This window comes from Hipposideros armiger, unplaced genomic scaffold (assembly GCF_001890085.2).
Source record: "Hipposideros armiger isolate ML-2016 unplaced genomic scaffold, ASM189008v1 scaffold_1258, whole genome shotgun sequence".
In the NCBI taxonomy this organism is placed as follows: domain Eukaryota; kingdom Metazoa; phylum Chordata; class Mammalia; order Chiroptera; family Hipposideridae; genus Hipposideros; species Hipposideros armiger.
Genome location: NW_017732608.1, coordinates 122426 through 138108, shown reverse-complemented (window position 1 = coordinate 138108; position 15683 = coordinate 122426). Strand labels below are relative to the sequence as shown.

Below are 15683 nucleotides of genomic sequence, written 5' to 3'. Positions count from 1 at the left end.
TCTACTAATTTGCCCAGGTTTGACAAAACAATATTGTCTGTGATTTGGCTTCTCCGAACTATGTAGTTGACAGCGCTGCAGGGTATCTTTTTTGTGTTTCAACTAAGAGACAGTTACATGGTGTTTTTAGCAACTCTCAACCCGAGGCCGGGCCACAGTTGAGACTGGGTGGATAAGTAATGGGCACACACACTATTAAGAGTCACAATTATTTCTTTCTCTGAGATTTGAAAACCTGTTAATGGGCAAGAGGATCGCTTATAGAAGGAACTTAGTAAGACGTAGTTATAACCAGCAGACTGCTCATGTTTGCACCCAATTTTCATTATGGAGATGGCAATATAACAAGTAATCAGCAAGATAAGTAGCATGTTTGTAAATTACATTGGATAAGATGTGTGTGGTTTACGAGTACTACCAAATGCAATGCTGAAAGAAAGGCTAGCATTAAATTGCATCTTTAATGCCTGGGAATAGCATGGTACCAATAAAGGGCAGGTCCAGGCAGGGCCTCCGTGTATGGTTAGCACATGTGTCATTCACACCTATGCATTTCTACAGAAATAAGCCAGATGGACATTTGGACCAACAGACTTGACTTCCGTTATTCAAAACCCTCTGTATCTTTTTAATGCTGAAAAATTAAATATGAGAAGTACAGAAAACAAAATAATAAACACTCATGTACTCACCACCCAGGATTGGCAACTGTTAACATTTTGGTATATTTCCTTCAGTCTGGTTGTTGTTTTAATAAAAAAATAACCCTATAAATCTGACATCTGAAATTATACCAGAACCAGTTCCATTTTCCTCTTCAGAGGGAACTATTGTCCTGAATTCGTTGTGTGCCCTTCCCGTCTTTTAAATAATTTTACATATATACATAATACATAGTATTGTTTTTGTGTGCGTTACTCATACTGTACATATTATGCAGCAACTTGCTTTTGTCGGCCAAAATTGTATTTCTGTCCACATTGATTTATAAAGAGATCCAGTTCCTTCGTTTTATTTAGATGTTCCATCATAGGACACATATTATGTTCAATTTGTTCTTTTTCTTTTTACAGGATATTTATATTTCCCCCATGTTTGGCAATTGCAAATAATGCTCCAGTAAACACCTTCCTACAAATCCTTGGAACACTTCCCTCTGCATCAAGACTGGTGCGGATGTGCCTTTATTTGAGGTGCATGGAACACTATTGTCAGCATTAGGGCATATTTCACTTGGTCCCTGTCTTCTTTCTCTTTAACAGGAGTCTCTCATCAAAATACAGTTGGATCTATCAAGCCCAGCAGGATTAGGTCAGCAGTAAATCGTCAGCCATCAGCTTATATAGATGGGTGCGCCAATATGTTTCGCATATTCTGGAGAAATGTCCTGACACAACAACTTTCTTGTTACCCAGTTTGCTAGGCAGCTGCTTCCCCTTTGCGAATAGCATCCTTCCTCTTTGCGAGGAGGGGTGGCTCCTGGGTGGCAGATTTTTCAACTTTTCTTTTCTTTGTCATTTGCTATTGTAGACATGAAATTTAAAGCGACATCTCAAGGCAACAAATGGGTAGCCCGGAGATAGAGAAATGTCATGGGAGCCTAGATAGATACACGATGCAGGAGAAGAGGGGATAATGCATGAGTGAGAGGCAGAAAGATGCAGGGACACACATGGGCTCTGGAACCAGAAAAGAAAAAACACAACAAACTGGATTTAAGTCCATATTCTGTTAGATAGGAAGTGAGTAGCCTTGTGATAGTTACATTCTCCAAATCTCAGCTTCTCTGTCTGTAAACTGTAAACGCTAGCACTTACCTCAAATAGCTGTGAGGATTAGAACTAATGTATCTAGTGACTGGCACAGAGTGGCAACAAATACACAATAGGTCTTAGGACAACATGATGATTATTTCATCTGACTGGATTACAAGAGTAACTAGGAATGAAAACCTTTCTTAGCTAATATGGAGGAGGGCTCAATATTTTCTATTCCAGAACCGAAGGCTATTTATTCTTTCACTTCATGTAGGGAAATCAAATAAGTGCCATGTTCAAGACTGCCCCGTGAGAATCAGGGGTAGAGGCCAGAGCACTAAACCTGCACTCAGGTAAGGGTTTGACACTCATGGAACATGAGTGAATCTTTTCTCTTCTTAGGATCAGTCTGTTCTGCAAAGTGTGAGTAAGAATAACACCCAACTCATGACATTGCTGGAGGGTTAAACAAGGTTTCCCCGACCTGCCTGCTACTCACCTCCTCACATGTGCACTTCCTACCTCAGAGTGAACTTCCTAATATGGATATAAATATGACTGCGTAGCTCCTTTGCTGAAAACCCTTCAATGGTTCCCCACTGCCTAGACAGTAAGGTGCAAGCTCCTTCATTGGCACTCTAGCGCCCCTCATCTCCAGCCATGAGCTAACTCCTGTTCCATCTCGTCTCTGGTAGCTCCTGACCTTGGTCTGTGCTCAGGGCTACAGAAGTGCACTTGCCGCTTTAGGAAACAGCCAGGCTACCTCATCTCCATGCCTTTGTCTGTGTGCTTTCCTCTGCCTAGAGCACCCTTCACCTCCCTGGGCCATTGAGCACACAGCTATGCCTACGGAAAAGTTCAGCTCCAGCACCATGTCTTCTAGAAGTCTTTCCAGACCCCGTGCCCAGTAGAGCTGATCACTCCCTCTTGTTTCCCACATTCTCCTGTACCATCTCTTGCAACAGTACACAGGGTAGGTGCTCATTGTTGGCTTTCTTCACGAGAACATGAGCTCTTTGTGTCTTATTCATCTCTGCATCCTCCGAGCCCGGTAGGGGTCCCTGTACAGGGGTCCGTGCTGTGGGTCAGGGTGCTATGATCCCTTGGAACCTTCAATCCCAGACACATTTCCTTGGATCCTGAATGCGTCTCTGTGTACACATAGTGCACACAAGGGAGGTCTTGGAAGCTTGAGTCTTCTTAGGGTCAAGTTGCGATTCTTGATAATCTTAATAGCTATTATTTATTGAAAGCCCAGTGGGTAGTGCATACTCAACGTGCTGGTCTTGGGGTAGTTCCCAGTGGGGGGCTGAGTGCTCAGCAGAGCTGAGACCAAGGGTGTGTCCAGTGGGTACTAGGTGCTCAGATAGCAGTTATGGGCTGAATAAATGGTATTAACAGTCCCTTTTCCCACAGGACGGCCCACAAGGGGGCCTGGGAAGCCCGAGGGCGCCCACCTCTCGTGGTAAGGGCTTCTCATGCACAGGATGACCCCCGAATTGCTAAGTCGCTAGCACTTCTTTTACCGGAGCCCAAGTTTGGGCTTTCACTCAGATTAAGTTTGAGCTTTGACTCAGATATTTTCTTTAGCCTGTTTTGCATCTTATTAACAGATACAAAAACAAAATGGTGAAATAAATCATTTAGCATTTAACTGCTGGGAACATCTGGAGTGTGTGTGTGTGTGTGTGTGTGTGTGTGTGTGTGTTTGAGAGAGAGAGAGAGAGAGAGAGAGAGAGAGAGAGAGAGAGAGAGAGAGAAGCCAAAAACTCCCCAAAACTGGGTTGATGAACCGATAGCGTAGGTCATTCTCATATAGTAAAATCATCTGTATGAATTGACTCATTTTCCCATACATAACAAACCTTCTTTTGCATAAAGAATCACACTGAGGTTTTGTTCGGACTGCAGAACACGTATCCTACCCTTCTTACCATGACACGATACATTTAAACATGTCAATTTCTTATGGGAACTTTTGTTGAAGCCAGCTGCTTGGTTCCACAATAGTTTGAGGAGAGTTGTTGATATTTTTTTATCAGATGCATGCAAATGGCTTCAAGAGATGTTCCTTATTCAAAAGGCAAGTGACAAAGAGATGGTCGGCATTATGTGGCATGCTATCCCCTGTCATATTAATGATCAGGGAATCATTTGTAACTGTCACTTACCTGGAGCCAGGCAAACTCAGACAACCCAGAGCAGCACAGAGAAGCAGCAGCTCTGCTGGCACCCTCCAGGCCCACGTCCTGGATGTCTTCATTTTCTCGATTTGACAGGAGACCCAGCTGAGGCACCCAGATCTATGAAAAGCCTGCCCAGGGAGTGCCACCGTCGGCTTCTGTCCCCATAGAGCAAACAGTTCAGCAAAGTAAACAGAACCAGGGACTGCAAACCCCTTAGACTTTGTACAGACAGAAAATTTACCTGTGGCTCTAGGAAAGCAATGAGAACCACGGAAAACTCTGCCGCAGCCTGGCTTTTATTCATATAGAGCAGACTTTGAGGTAAGCGGCACGGAGGACAGGCTGTTAGTGGGGCAATAAGGACGGTGGGCTCTAAGTCCAGGCTGCCTGGGTTCAAATCCTTTCTATGCCACTTACTAGCTTTGTGACCTCGAGCAAGTTCCTTTCCCTCTATGCCTCAGTTTCCTCACTTGAAAAATGGTGAGGATTAAATACGTTAACATGAGGAAAGTGCTCAGATCAGGCCTGCGTGGAGGACTCAGACATGTGAGCTCTTATTACTAGGGAGAATGCAGGGTTTGGAATCAGGCCAAGCTTTGAATTCCAGTTTTGCCTTTTTCTAGCTATATGATTTTGAGCAAGTTGGCAGGAGGCTGGAGAGCTCTAGAACCATCTACCTGGGTTCAAATTCTCTCTGTATGTTTCACCAGCTGTGTGACCTGGGCACATTATTAACTTCTCTGGGCCCAAATTTCTTCACCTATAAAACAGGGATAACAATAATACCCACCTCATGCACTACGCTCTTTCTGTAAGGGACTGTCTCTGACTCTATTTCCTCATACATAAGATTGGGAGGGCTATGCCTGCCTATCAGGGTTGGGAGGGTCAGATGAGATGCTAAATGTGAAAATGTGTCACAAATAGGCATGGTAAAAATGATAACTCTAAGAGAATAATTCACCAAATATGTCTTGTTGTTATTATATAATTTATATAGAACTTCATTGTATTTAGGGAGGAATAGGTAGTTTTCCTGACCTCGTTGGGAAGTGGAGTGTAGTAGACCATTGGTATTAGATGGATGTCTTTCCTTTCGGGTTGAACAGCACAGGCAGGTGCCGCTCACATGTGGTGAGTCCAACACGTTTTATTTGAGCCTAGAAGAGTGCTTCACCTTCATCTTTTCAGTATTCTGAAGAGTTCACCGATTTCCCTGTCATTTCTGTGTGGCCTTGCCGTGAAACTGGATTAAAAGAAAATGTCACACTAAGGCTATCTTGAAATGGCATAATCCAAGCAAATACTCACCTCAATACCTCCAGGAATGATTCCCAGGTTGCCCGTGACCAGAGGTGGGCTGGGTGTCTTCACATTTTCCAGCGTGGACACAGAACGTTAGCCCTGACTCGCAACCTGGAGATGGTACCTACCCTGCCTGTGTGAGCTGCACAGGGGTCTGGTGTGAAAGAAATAATATGCCTGTGGCCGAGGTGCTCAAATGTACCTCCCTGGAAACCATCCCTGACTCCTCAGAACCAAGAGCTTCAAGTCCACAGTGCACTAACCTGATTCTGACAAAGCCAATCTGCAGGCTGTGAAGGGCTGGAAGAACATGGCGGATGGCCATCCTGTGGCTGTTGATATTGTAGGCATGGGTGAGGGGCCCCCAGCAGGAGAGCTGCAGGTGACTTGAGGATGGGCTGGAGGGAAGAACAAAGACTGGATTTGATTTCCTTGAACAGGCGATCTAATTTCTCTAAGACTCTGTTTCCTCATCTGTAAAACAGGGATAATAGTTCCTTACTATCTACTTCACAATGTTGTTTTGGGGTTGGAATATACAAAACATGAAGCCCCTTCACCTATTTGCTGACATAGATTGACATACACTTGAGTGCCAGCTGCTCCCCCAACCTGCCATACCTGCCAGGGTACTGGGTGGGGGTTGGGGATGCAAATATGGAAAAGTAGTGAGTGGGTGCATGGACAGCCACAGAGGGCGGTAGTCCCTTCACATTAATCATGCCAGAATTCCGAACAAGGTCTGCCATCAGACCATCCTGTGTGCATTCCCGTTATCACTAGTCCCAGCCCAAGGCACCGTCTTACTGTTGTCCCAAAGGATGCAGTGACCTGAACTATGGCACAATTGATTGCAGTAGTTAATCATTTGTAAACAAGCAGAAAATTGCATTTCAAGAAAGAGTCACGTCCTCTCTCACATCTGCCTGCATTTAAGAGAAGCCATGTCCTTACAAGATAGGGCTCCCTTTCCACCTCCTCAACCTGATGGACTCATGGAGAAACCTACACATTTTAGAGGGCAGGTACATGAATGAATCATGCACTTTCTCACCTCCAGATTTTCTGTGCTTGTTCACCCTGCCCAGAATATGTGCCACTTAGCTAAACATGACTCATTATTTACACTTCATAGTAAATGTCACTTTCTCAAAAAAGCCTTCCCAATGGACTCCATCCTGGAGTTCTTCCATTCCAGGCTCCAACAGGTCTTCTGGAATGCCAACCTCAGAGTGCCCCCTGGTGGTTTCAGGTGCCACTCACCCAACATTATGCCAGGGGGGTGGCAGCCTTAGGGTGCAGTGATAATACACATATTTTCAAGGACAGTTCTTAGCAATTTAACCTTTTTTACCCATATATCATCTTGTTTCATCTTGATAATAATCCAACAAACTAAAGCATCATCTCCCATGCCTCTGAGTTGTGTTTCCACGGCTGGTTCCAAAGCTGGTACGTAAGCAAATCTATGATCAGATACAATTTTTTTTTCTGACTTCCAAACTCTTCTTTTTGTAATTCCAAGACTTTACCCTCTTCTTAGGAAGTTCCAGGACTGATTTAGGCGTAGCATAACCTCATCACTCCTCTAGCCTAGCTGCTCTCACTAGAAACTGCAGCTCCTTTCTCTGAGAGTAAGAGAGCTTTTTAAAATGATCATGTATTTCTAGGCCTTTAAATTGTATGTAGGAATTAGTTGCTGTAGGTCTATGGATTGTGTAGCAGGTTGTTGTGTTTCCAGCCTTTGATAACTAATTGTCTAGTTTCCACCCAGTTCCAAAATCACACAATTGGTGCCACATGTTTTAAGTTTTTGTTAATGAAGCACTCCAGTTCTGGTTCCTATTTTTGCATTAGTTAGCTTTTGCTGCATAACAAATACTCCCCAAATTTAGTAATTTAAATCAATAGTCACTTCTTAGCTCACAATTCATCAGGGCATCCAGTAGGTCTGGGCTAAGCTGGGTGTTTGTGCTGGTTTTGCCTGGGCTCACTGATGCAATCTCAGCCAGCAGGGAGCTGTTGACACAGGATGGTCTTACCTATTTGAGGATCCATTCTGTCTGTCTGTAGGTGCTGGCTGTTGGCTAAAGCAATGGGGTAACTGGGCCACATGTTTTGAGAGAGACTAACTCAGGCTTCTTCATGGTGATCTCATGGTCCCAAAGAGCAAGAAAGGACAGGCCCCAATGAACAAGCACTTTTCAAGCCTCTGCTTGCATTAGGTTTCTTAATGTCTCATCGGTTGAGCCCACATTCAAGCGACAGAGACAAAGGTCATACCTGTTGATAGGAGGAAAATCAGAGTCACTTTGCAAAGGGGTGTGCACACAAGGTTGGAAGGAATTTGTGGGCATTTTGCAGTTTACCACGGATATGTGCCACTTTTATGCTGAAGCAGTTCAAAGCCAGCACGTCTTCTTCATTTCTTCCTTTTTCTGTCTTGATAATCAGGAAGTATGTGTTGAGATAACAATGTCTTATGGTGGAAGGAGCCTACACCCCTGACTCCCCAGAAGGAGGAGAGCCCCTGCTGACCCACAAGGAACTTTATAGGAGTGAGAATTAAGCTTCTGTTATGCTATGTCATTGAGGTTTTGTGGTTTATATGTTACTGCAGCAACAGCTACCCTATCCTGACTAATAGACTCTTATGTTACATACCAAATTTGGTGTGTATGTTCATTTTTTTCTGGGGAAAGAAGTCCATAGCTTTCCTCAGATTCTCAAAAGTATATGAGATTCAAAAGAGGTAAAAAAAAATAGCAAAAAGAAAAAATTTCCCTCAAGAAATATAACATTTTTAGCTCATGAAATTATCTGTGGACCCTTAGAAGGTAGTGTGGAGTAGTCTGAAGTGTTTGGGATCTCAGACAGACCTAGATTAGCATTTGGTTTCTAGAGTCAGAGTCAGAGTCAGAGACAGTCCCTTACAGAGAGAGCGTAGTGCATGAGGTGGGTATTATTGTTATCCCTGTTTTATAGGTGAAGAAATTTGGGCCCAGAGTTTGTATCGTGGACAAATTAGTTAAGCTCTCAGAGCAGGGGTTTCCCTAATTCAAAATGTAGGCTTATTCAAATAATGGTCCAATAATTATTTATTGAGAGCCTGCTAGATGCCAGGCACAATGCTAGGTGCCTGGGTATAAAGATGAATATATAATAGACCTTCCCTATAAGAGCTGATAGCCTGGTGAGAGGGGTGGACAGAGTAATACATCAGGGCAGCATCATGTGACGAGTGCAGTGATAGAGATCTGCAGAGTATAGTTTGGGTGCAGCCAAGTGTGTGTGTGTGTGTGTGTGTGTGTGTGTATGTGTGTGTGTGTGTGTGTGTGTAGTCATTGGGAAAGATATCTCAGAAATGATGTTTGAGCTGGTATGGAGTAGTTAGCAAACCAAAGAACCAAAGGGAGGGTATGCAGCATCACAGGAGAGAGGCCAGCAAAATCAAGATACAAAGGTGAGAAATCATACAGTATTTGTGGGGAACTGTGAGCCATTCCGTGTTGCTGGAGCACGAGTTCAGCATGAGAAGTGGAAAGAAATGAAACTGGAGAGGCCAGCAGGAGCCGTATCACGTAGGGCCTGATGGGCAGTGCTAATGATATGGGTTTTATCCTAAGTGCAAGGGGGAGCTGTTTGAGGGTGTTAGGAGTAGGGGGAGGGGGCAGCTTTCTTTGTGAGACAGATTCCTTTTGCTGCTGTGTAGAGAATGGATTAGAGGGAAGCAAATTGGAGCAGAGAGACCAGTTAGAAGGCTGTTATAATAGTCCACTGAGGGACGACGAAGGCCTGAATTAGGGCAGTGGTAGTGGGGATGGAGAGGAGGGCATAAACATAATATCTGTCTGCTGTTGGTGCGAGAGGTAAATAACGTGCTATTTGTGAAAGGCTTTGTAAACCATGCAGCTCTGCACCAAGGTGGGATTATTATGACCGAGGTTATGGTTCTCTGATACGGAGGGTATATTGAGTCCCCAGGGCTGAGATGGCAGCTGTTCAGAGCAGCACCGCTCCATACAGCACACATTTCCTTCCTTGTCACCCACAGTCCTGGGGATTCAAGTGTACAGGATGGTCCACCTCAAGGTGAGTTCCTGGACTCCCAGGCTTACCTTCCCTGGATCCTATAGGGACGGCTTTATTATTCCAGAGCACTAATCAGTGTCTGCATCCCCTGATCTCCAAGGGTTTCACTGTAGGTTTTTCCTTGAGGCCTGGGAGCCTGACTCAAAAGAGCCCCTAGCAGCCTGCTGTGATAACTGCATCAGCAGGGGTGGTTCTGCACGCTGGGATTCCTTACTCACGGCAGGGGTATTTTCACCACGTGGTTCAACACTGGACCAGGAAGAAATTTGAGTTGGCTGAGTGGGCCGCAAGGTCTTTGAAGGACTAACTGGAGGAAAATAACCCAAAGGACAAAAGGAAATGGCTCTATTCCAAAATAAGAAGGAGGGGGGGGGGAAAGTAAAAAGATAGCCAGCAAAAAGAATGAAGAGTTTTACCCTTTTGTGCAAAGAGAATAGCTGTTCATGCATCCCCACCCCTCCCCCTGAGGCACCCAGCTACACTACATTTCCTGGTGCTTCTTGTAATTCTACTTGGCCCTGTGACTCCCTCATCTGCCGGCTGAGTGTGGAAATCCAGGGTGACCTTGAAAGCCAGTGCTGAGGAGGGCAGAACCCCTGGCAGCCTGGGTTCCTGCATGACTGCTTGGAGCAGCGTCCTCCCCACCCCCTGCGGATTAGACGATGCCTGAGTAAGAAATAAACTTCTCTTGTGCTAAGCTGCTGAGGGTTCAGTGTTTTTCTGTTATAGGAGCCAGCATTACCCAAACTGATACACCCTCCTTCCCATAATTCCCATTTCCAACCTCACAGAGTTGGCAAGCATTACTGAAAAGAAGTCATGAGTTCAAAACAGCCATCTAACTAGCCAATGTGTGTGACACAGCTGGTGGCAGCAGGAAAGCAGTGTCTACTTAGCAGAGGAGGTTATCTATTCCAGGGTTTTGTTTCACCTTTTCGTTGACGGATGTGGGAATTCTGTGTCCTCTATTATGTATATGTCTGGATATAGCTATGGACATGTGTTTCTCTATGGACAAACACAAATGCTCTGTTTCTTCTATTATTTATGGCTTATAAAGTATAGATATACATTTCTCTCTGACTATAAATGGGGAGGAATAGAGACAAGACACTGAGTAGAAGCCATACAGGCCAGGAAAACATACAAAGTGTACCAAGAACAGTTGATCGGCACTGATGATGATGGTCAGCATTGTAAAGACCAGGTACACAGAAGAGGCCAGGGATGTGCTCCAAGGTGGGGGCTGGCCAGAGCGCCGAGAGGAGAGGTGACTTTGCCTCATCATTTGGCATGTACTTGCTAAATGCAATTTAGAAGACTGAGGTGAGATCCCTTTAGGTACAATTTGATTTGGTGCTAGAGATTTAGGGCTTAGAATGGACTTGGCTCCTAGTCATTGACCAGAGTGCCAACCCAAGAGGACCCAGCTGTATATGTGGGCTGTGACAGTGAAAATTACGCTTTTAATAAAGTCCCCAAACTGGGGAAAACTTTTAGACATTGATCATAAAATGGTAGTGGACCCAGGATCCACATGTGGGCAACATGGATGACTCAGGCCACCCAGTGGTTCTCAGTGACTATACGTCATCACTTGTTTAACATTGGAGCACAATACTTCATATTTTCTATTAAATGCCTTATTGGTTCCTAAAGTTGTAGGGTGTTTTACTGACCTCATGTTGCCTATTGACATTACTGGCATAGACAATGAAACATTTCAAGTTCAATTCAGGGCAAGATAATTTTGTAAATGACTTTATATTAAAGTGTGGGTAATTTGAAAAAAAAATACTGAGTACTCATTTTCTATTTCAGATATATCCCAGGAATGCTAGAAATATGTGAGGAAGAAATGGGATTCCACCTGGCAATGTGCCAGGAAACTAATTACCTGGGGGACTTGAAACAACTCAATGGATTATGTAGTTGCATTGATTTTGTGGATTAACTGTGGCAAATAGTGGAATTTAAGCCACTTTGTTCATCTGTTCCTTTACTCACTTAGTGGATCAAGTTCTATCTCCTTAGCCTGGCAAATGAATCATTTCTCAACCTGCATGCCTCAGCTGCTCTGAACTTTACATCAATCTGAACTTCGTATCAATTCATTTCTTCATTCATATCTCTATATATTCAATGTCTACCACGCAGGGAGCTCTGTGCTAAAATGGAGGGTGCAGCGGTGAATATCACCCTTTGCTCCCTGTCCACATGCAGCTTCCAGTTCATAGAGAAAATAAACTTGAGGAATTGCACGGATCTATAATGAAAACTTGAGTAACTGGAAGTAGTAAAACCATATACTTCCCTGATGTCACTGGGGTGGTGGCAGAACTCTAGGAAGCGTCCCTTGTGTTTGGAAGCCTTAACCCAAATGGGTGAAGTGGTTGAATGGTCAGACCTTTGAATGACTGATGCTGTGACTGACGTTACATAGCATCACACAGCATTTCTGTTATTTGGTGTTGCCATAAAGAACTACCCCCAAAACTTGGTGGCTTAAAACATCCATTATTTTTCTATTACTCACAATTCTGTAGGTTGAGAATTCAAACAGGACACAGCAGGAGTGATCATCCCTGTTCCATGTGCTGTATGCTTGAGCTCGAACATCCCAGGTGGCTTCTCCATGCAGGTGTTTGTTGACTCGGCTGGGAAACTGGACAGCTCAGGGCCGGATGGGACCGCTGGGCTGGGGCCTCAGTCCTCCTCAGGGCCTCTTCCTCTTCAGATGACCACTCCACAAGGCCTCTCCACATGACCTCTCCAACAGGGTAGCTGGGCTTCTTGCTTCATGCAAATGGCAGCTCAGGGCTTCCTGAAACATAAAAGCAGAAGCTGCCAGACCTTAAGCCTCTAGTCTGGAAATGGCATGGCACTGATTCCACTGCATTCTACTCCTGAAAGCGACCCACATGGTCAGCGCAGACTCTATGTGGGAGGGAGTTGGGAGCTACACAAGGGTGTGGATTCAGGGAGGTGTGTTTCATTGGGAACCATCTTTGGAGACCAGCTACTACATTTAGGAAGTGGCATTGTTTAATGAGGCTACTTTTCTTTCTTTCTTTTTTTCTTTCTTTCTCTCTCTCTCTCTCTCTCTCTCTCTCTCTCTCTCTCTCTCTCTCTCTCTCCTCTCTTTTTTCTTAAACATATCTTAATCAGGAAGAAACTCTTTCTTCCCAAGAGAGTCTGAAAGTACCTTTTAACTACCGCTGCTGGAGAACATAGCTCACAGAGGTAGGTGGAGCTTTTTAGGTGGAAAGACAGGTATGCCACGGCTCCACCACCCACAGGAAAACATCATCTCCAGACTCACAAGTGAGGCAGCAATTCTCTGATCAGGACTCAAGACCTACAGTGGACTTTGAGACTTGCCAAGTGTCAAGGCTAAGATCTTCCTTCAAAAGGTTTCAAGACCCCTAATACATGGAAATGATGCCGTCCGGAGACAGAGCATGACAGAGAAGAGTGGGGACACTTAGAAAGGATCAGCAGGTCTTATAAGCAAAACAAAGTAGGAGGCCTGGTCCCACCTGAACTGGGACTATACCCTCAGGTGAGGAAGATGTCAAGTCCAACATCAAATCCCAGTCTAGCATTCCCAGAGTTCGTTCTACATATCTCTGCTTAACTGTGCAGCAAATGTGATACTAGGTTCGCTGTGCACACATGTGAAGAGAGCAGGCTCTACCGTCAGAATGTCTGGTTGGAAAGCCTGCCTCTTCCTTTTGCTGGGTGTGTAGCCTTGTGTGAAGTTACTTAACTTTCTCACTCGGGATTGTAAAAGGGCTTAGCACAGGGCCACATAGAGCAGAGTCTCCATAAATGTTAACTATTAATATCATTATTGATATCATCTGGTTAACATCATAATTTCCAACTTACACAGTCCTTCCAGCTAGACATCTGACTTGGACGGGCTCCTATATCTGTTCATTGATGTGAAAATTTTGGTAGCCAGAGTGGGAAAAATCAGAATAAGAGCCCTCTTTTCAGAAGAGAATATTAATACCTGTCTAGATGCAGCTAGTCTCCAACCTTGCAGCGTATGCTGGACAAGAAAACCCTGGCCTTGTGACCTTGGCTCCCTGCAAAGGGCTGATAAATAGAGGAGTTGAAGTCAAGGCTGAATCATTTGAGCATCTAAATCATATTCACTGACCAACCCAAGAAAGCTTTTTTGTTTTTTTGGATTGTCAAAAAAACAAGGTCTTTTTAGGAGTTTTATGTGAGTATAAATATGGCTTTGATTTTTATTCAAAATATACTTTGCAAGTTTATATTGATCCTGAATACATCAGTCTATTCGATCTGGACCCACATCTGGATAACTGCATTTGTCAAGGTCTGTGATTGCTTTTCCTTAGAGGTTCTTTAACCTGGAAACTGACACCACGGTATCCATACATGAGCCAAGTATGGGGGGGTTCTCTGTCTCCTGAGAGGGGTGACACGGGCCAGTGGGTACACACAGACTCTGCAGCCCTACTGCAGGGTGCTAGAGTGGGTGTCTTAGTCTATTGGGGCTACTATAAAAAAATACCACAGACTGGGTGTCTAATAAACACCAGAAATATTTCTCACAGCTCTGGAGGCTGGCAGTTCAAGCACAAGTTGCCAGCAGATTCACTGTCTGGTACAGGCCTGCTTCCTGGCTCATAGGCAGCTGTCTTCTAGCTGTGACCGCACACGGTGGAAGGGGGCATGGAACTCTCTGGGTCTCTTTCACAAGGACACTAATGCCATTCATGAAGGCTCTGACTCTGAACTCCAAGGACTTCCTTGAACAAGTGTGAAAGGGACAGAGAGGTGGCCTTTTCCAGATACACAGTTCTATCTGCTACCTAGAACCTGGGTCCTGGCTTTAAGACTGTTCTATGGGCAGAACAGAGTGGGAGGAACAGTCCCATTCATATTAGAGAATGGGGCTCAGGGTCCATTCCTTCTACTTGTATACCACCTGTGTGTGTCTTTTGAAAAGTCAAATCTCCATTCTGGGTCTCGTGCTCTCACCTGCACAATAATTATGACACGCCCTGTGGATGGGCACATGGGCATTTCAGATCCAGGCTGACTCACTGAGGCAAGGCTACATGTCCAGGCAGTCAAGCCAGAGCCACCTGGGTTCGCTCAGGGACCAGAAAGTAGATGACAACTGGAGTCCAGGCACTAAAAATGGGCACAAGGGCCAAAAGAGGCTGGCCACCAGCTGCTCTGTGTTCAGGGACTTGCAGAGTGACTGGCTGGGTCCTCTTATATCCCACAAATCTGACAACCTGTGTCCTCAGAGGCTGGGAGAAAGGCAGCATGTGAGTAGGTTCTGAGGGGCACTAAATGGCCCCCTGAGCTTGCCCTGTTGTTCCCATGTAGGCCTTGCTGGTGGGATTTTTTTCCAAACGCTGTAGAATTAGCCCAGGCCTCTCCAGTTTGTTCTGGTCCTTCACTCCTTTTTGGCACCTTCTCCTGTTACTTTCACCACCCTTGAATTGATCTTTTTGGTTGTCCCTTTGGTAGGAGGGCAGCTCTGCCCTTCAATCCCAGTCCAGTCACAGCACTTGCTTCTGGTTTGGGGATTTGCACTTTTGAGGGGACAGTGCCAAGGTGTGTGGAACAACACACTGAGTTCGAGCCTCAGTTCTGTCACTTATTAGCTATGTGACTTTGAGAAGCTTCTTTGCCTTTCTGATCCTCAGTTCTTTCACTATAAAGTAGAAGGAACAGTGTTTATATGAAGGTTATAAGGATTAGAGGCAACATGTGTAAATTTCCCCACAGTGCTTGACACATAGTAGGTGTTTACTATGTGGCAGCTGCTATTCCTATTGTTACTCTTAATATATTATCATCCTCAATGTCCTGTCCATGTCAGGACAGTGGGAGGAATGCATGCAACTACTCATGCAACTATGAAGGTTAATAAGAGATCATTCTATCTTAGGGCACCCTAGAGCCAGGCTTTAATCCTACAGTTAGCCAAATCTCAGATGTTTGGCTGAAAAGCCTGAGCAGGAAACTCACCAGGACTCAGATCTCCAGGCATCCCTTTCTAGTTGGGGCAGGAAGAATAACCCCTCCGAGGAGAACTCACTGCTTTGAGTGTTCAGCCTTGGCCCCCAATCCCACAGGTGTCCAGGAAGAGAGATAGCATCCTCTGAATACTGAATAAGAACAACAGTGATAATGACCATCATAGCATAAGGATAATCATAGCAGGTTTTAAAAAATGGGCTTTATATTGACCACAAATAGGTGTAATCTCATGCTCCCCGTGGTGCTGCTTAGGCTATCATTTTCCCAAAAAGCTCTGACCCAATTGCAAAAACATAAATTCTGCAGA

General features: G+C 44.7%; 1 protein-coding gene across 1 annotated transcript in view; it reads right to left on the bottom strand.

Annotated features, from left to right (window-relative positions):
* Positions 1–4111, bottom strand: part of C8B (complement C8 beta chain) — a 37910-nt gene extending 33799 nt beyond the window's left edge. Inside the window, exon 1 of the mRNA XM_019633206.1 lies at positions 3929–4111. Within this exon, the coding sequence (XP_019488751.1) occupies positions 3929–4020 (92 nt within the window). The 5' untranslated portion in view covers positions 4021–4111. The remainder of the gene's footprint in view (positions 1–3928) is intronic.
* Between the last annotated feature and the right edge of the window lie 11572 nt (positions 4112–15683).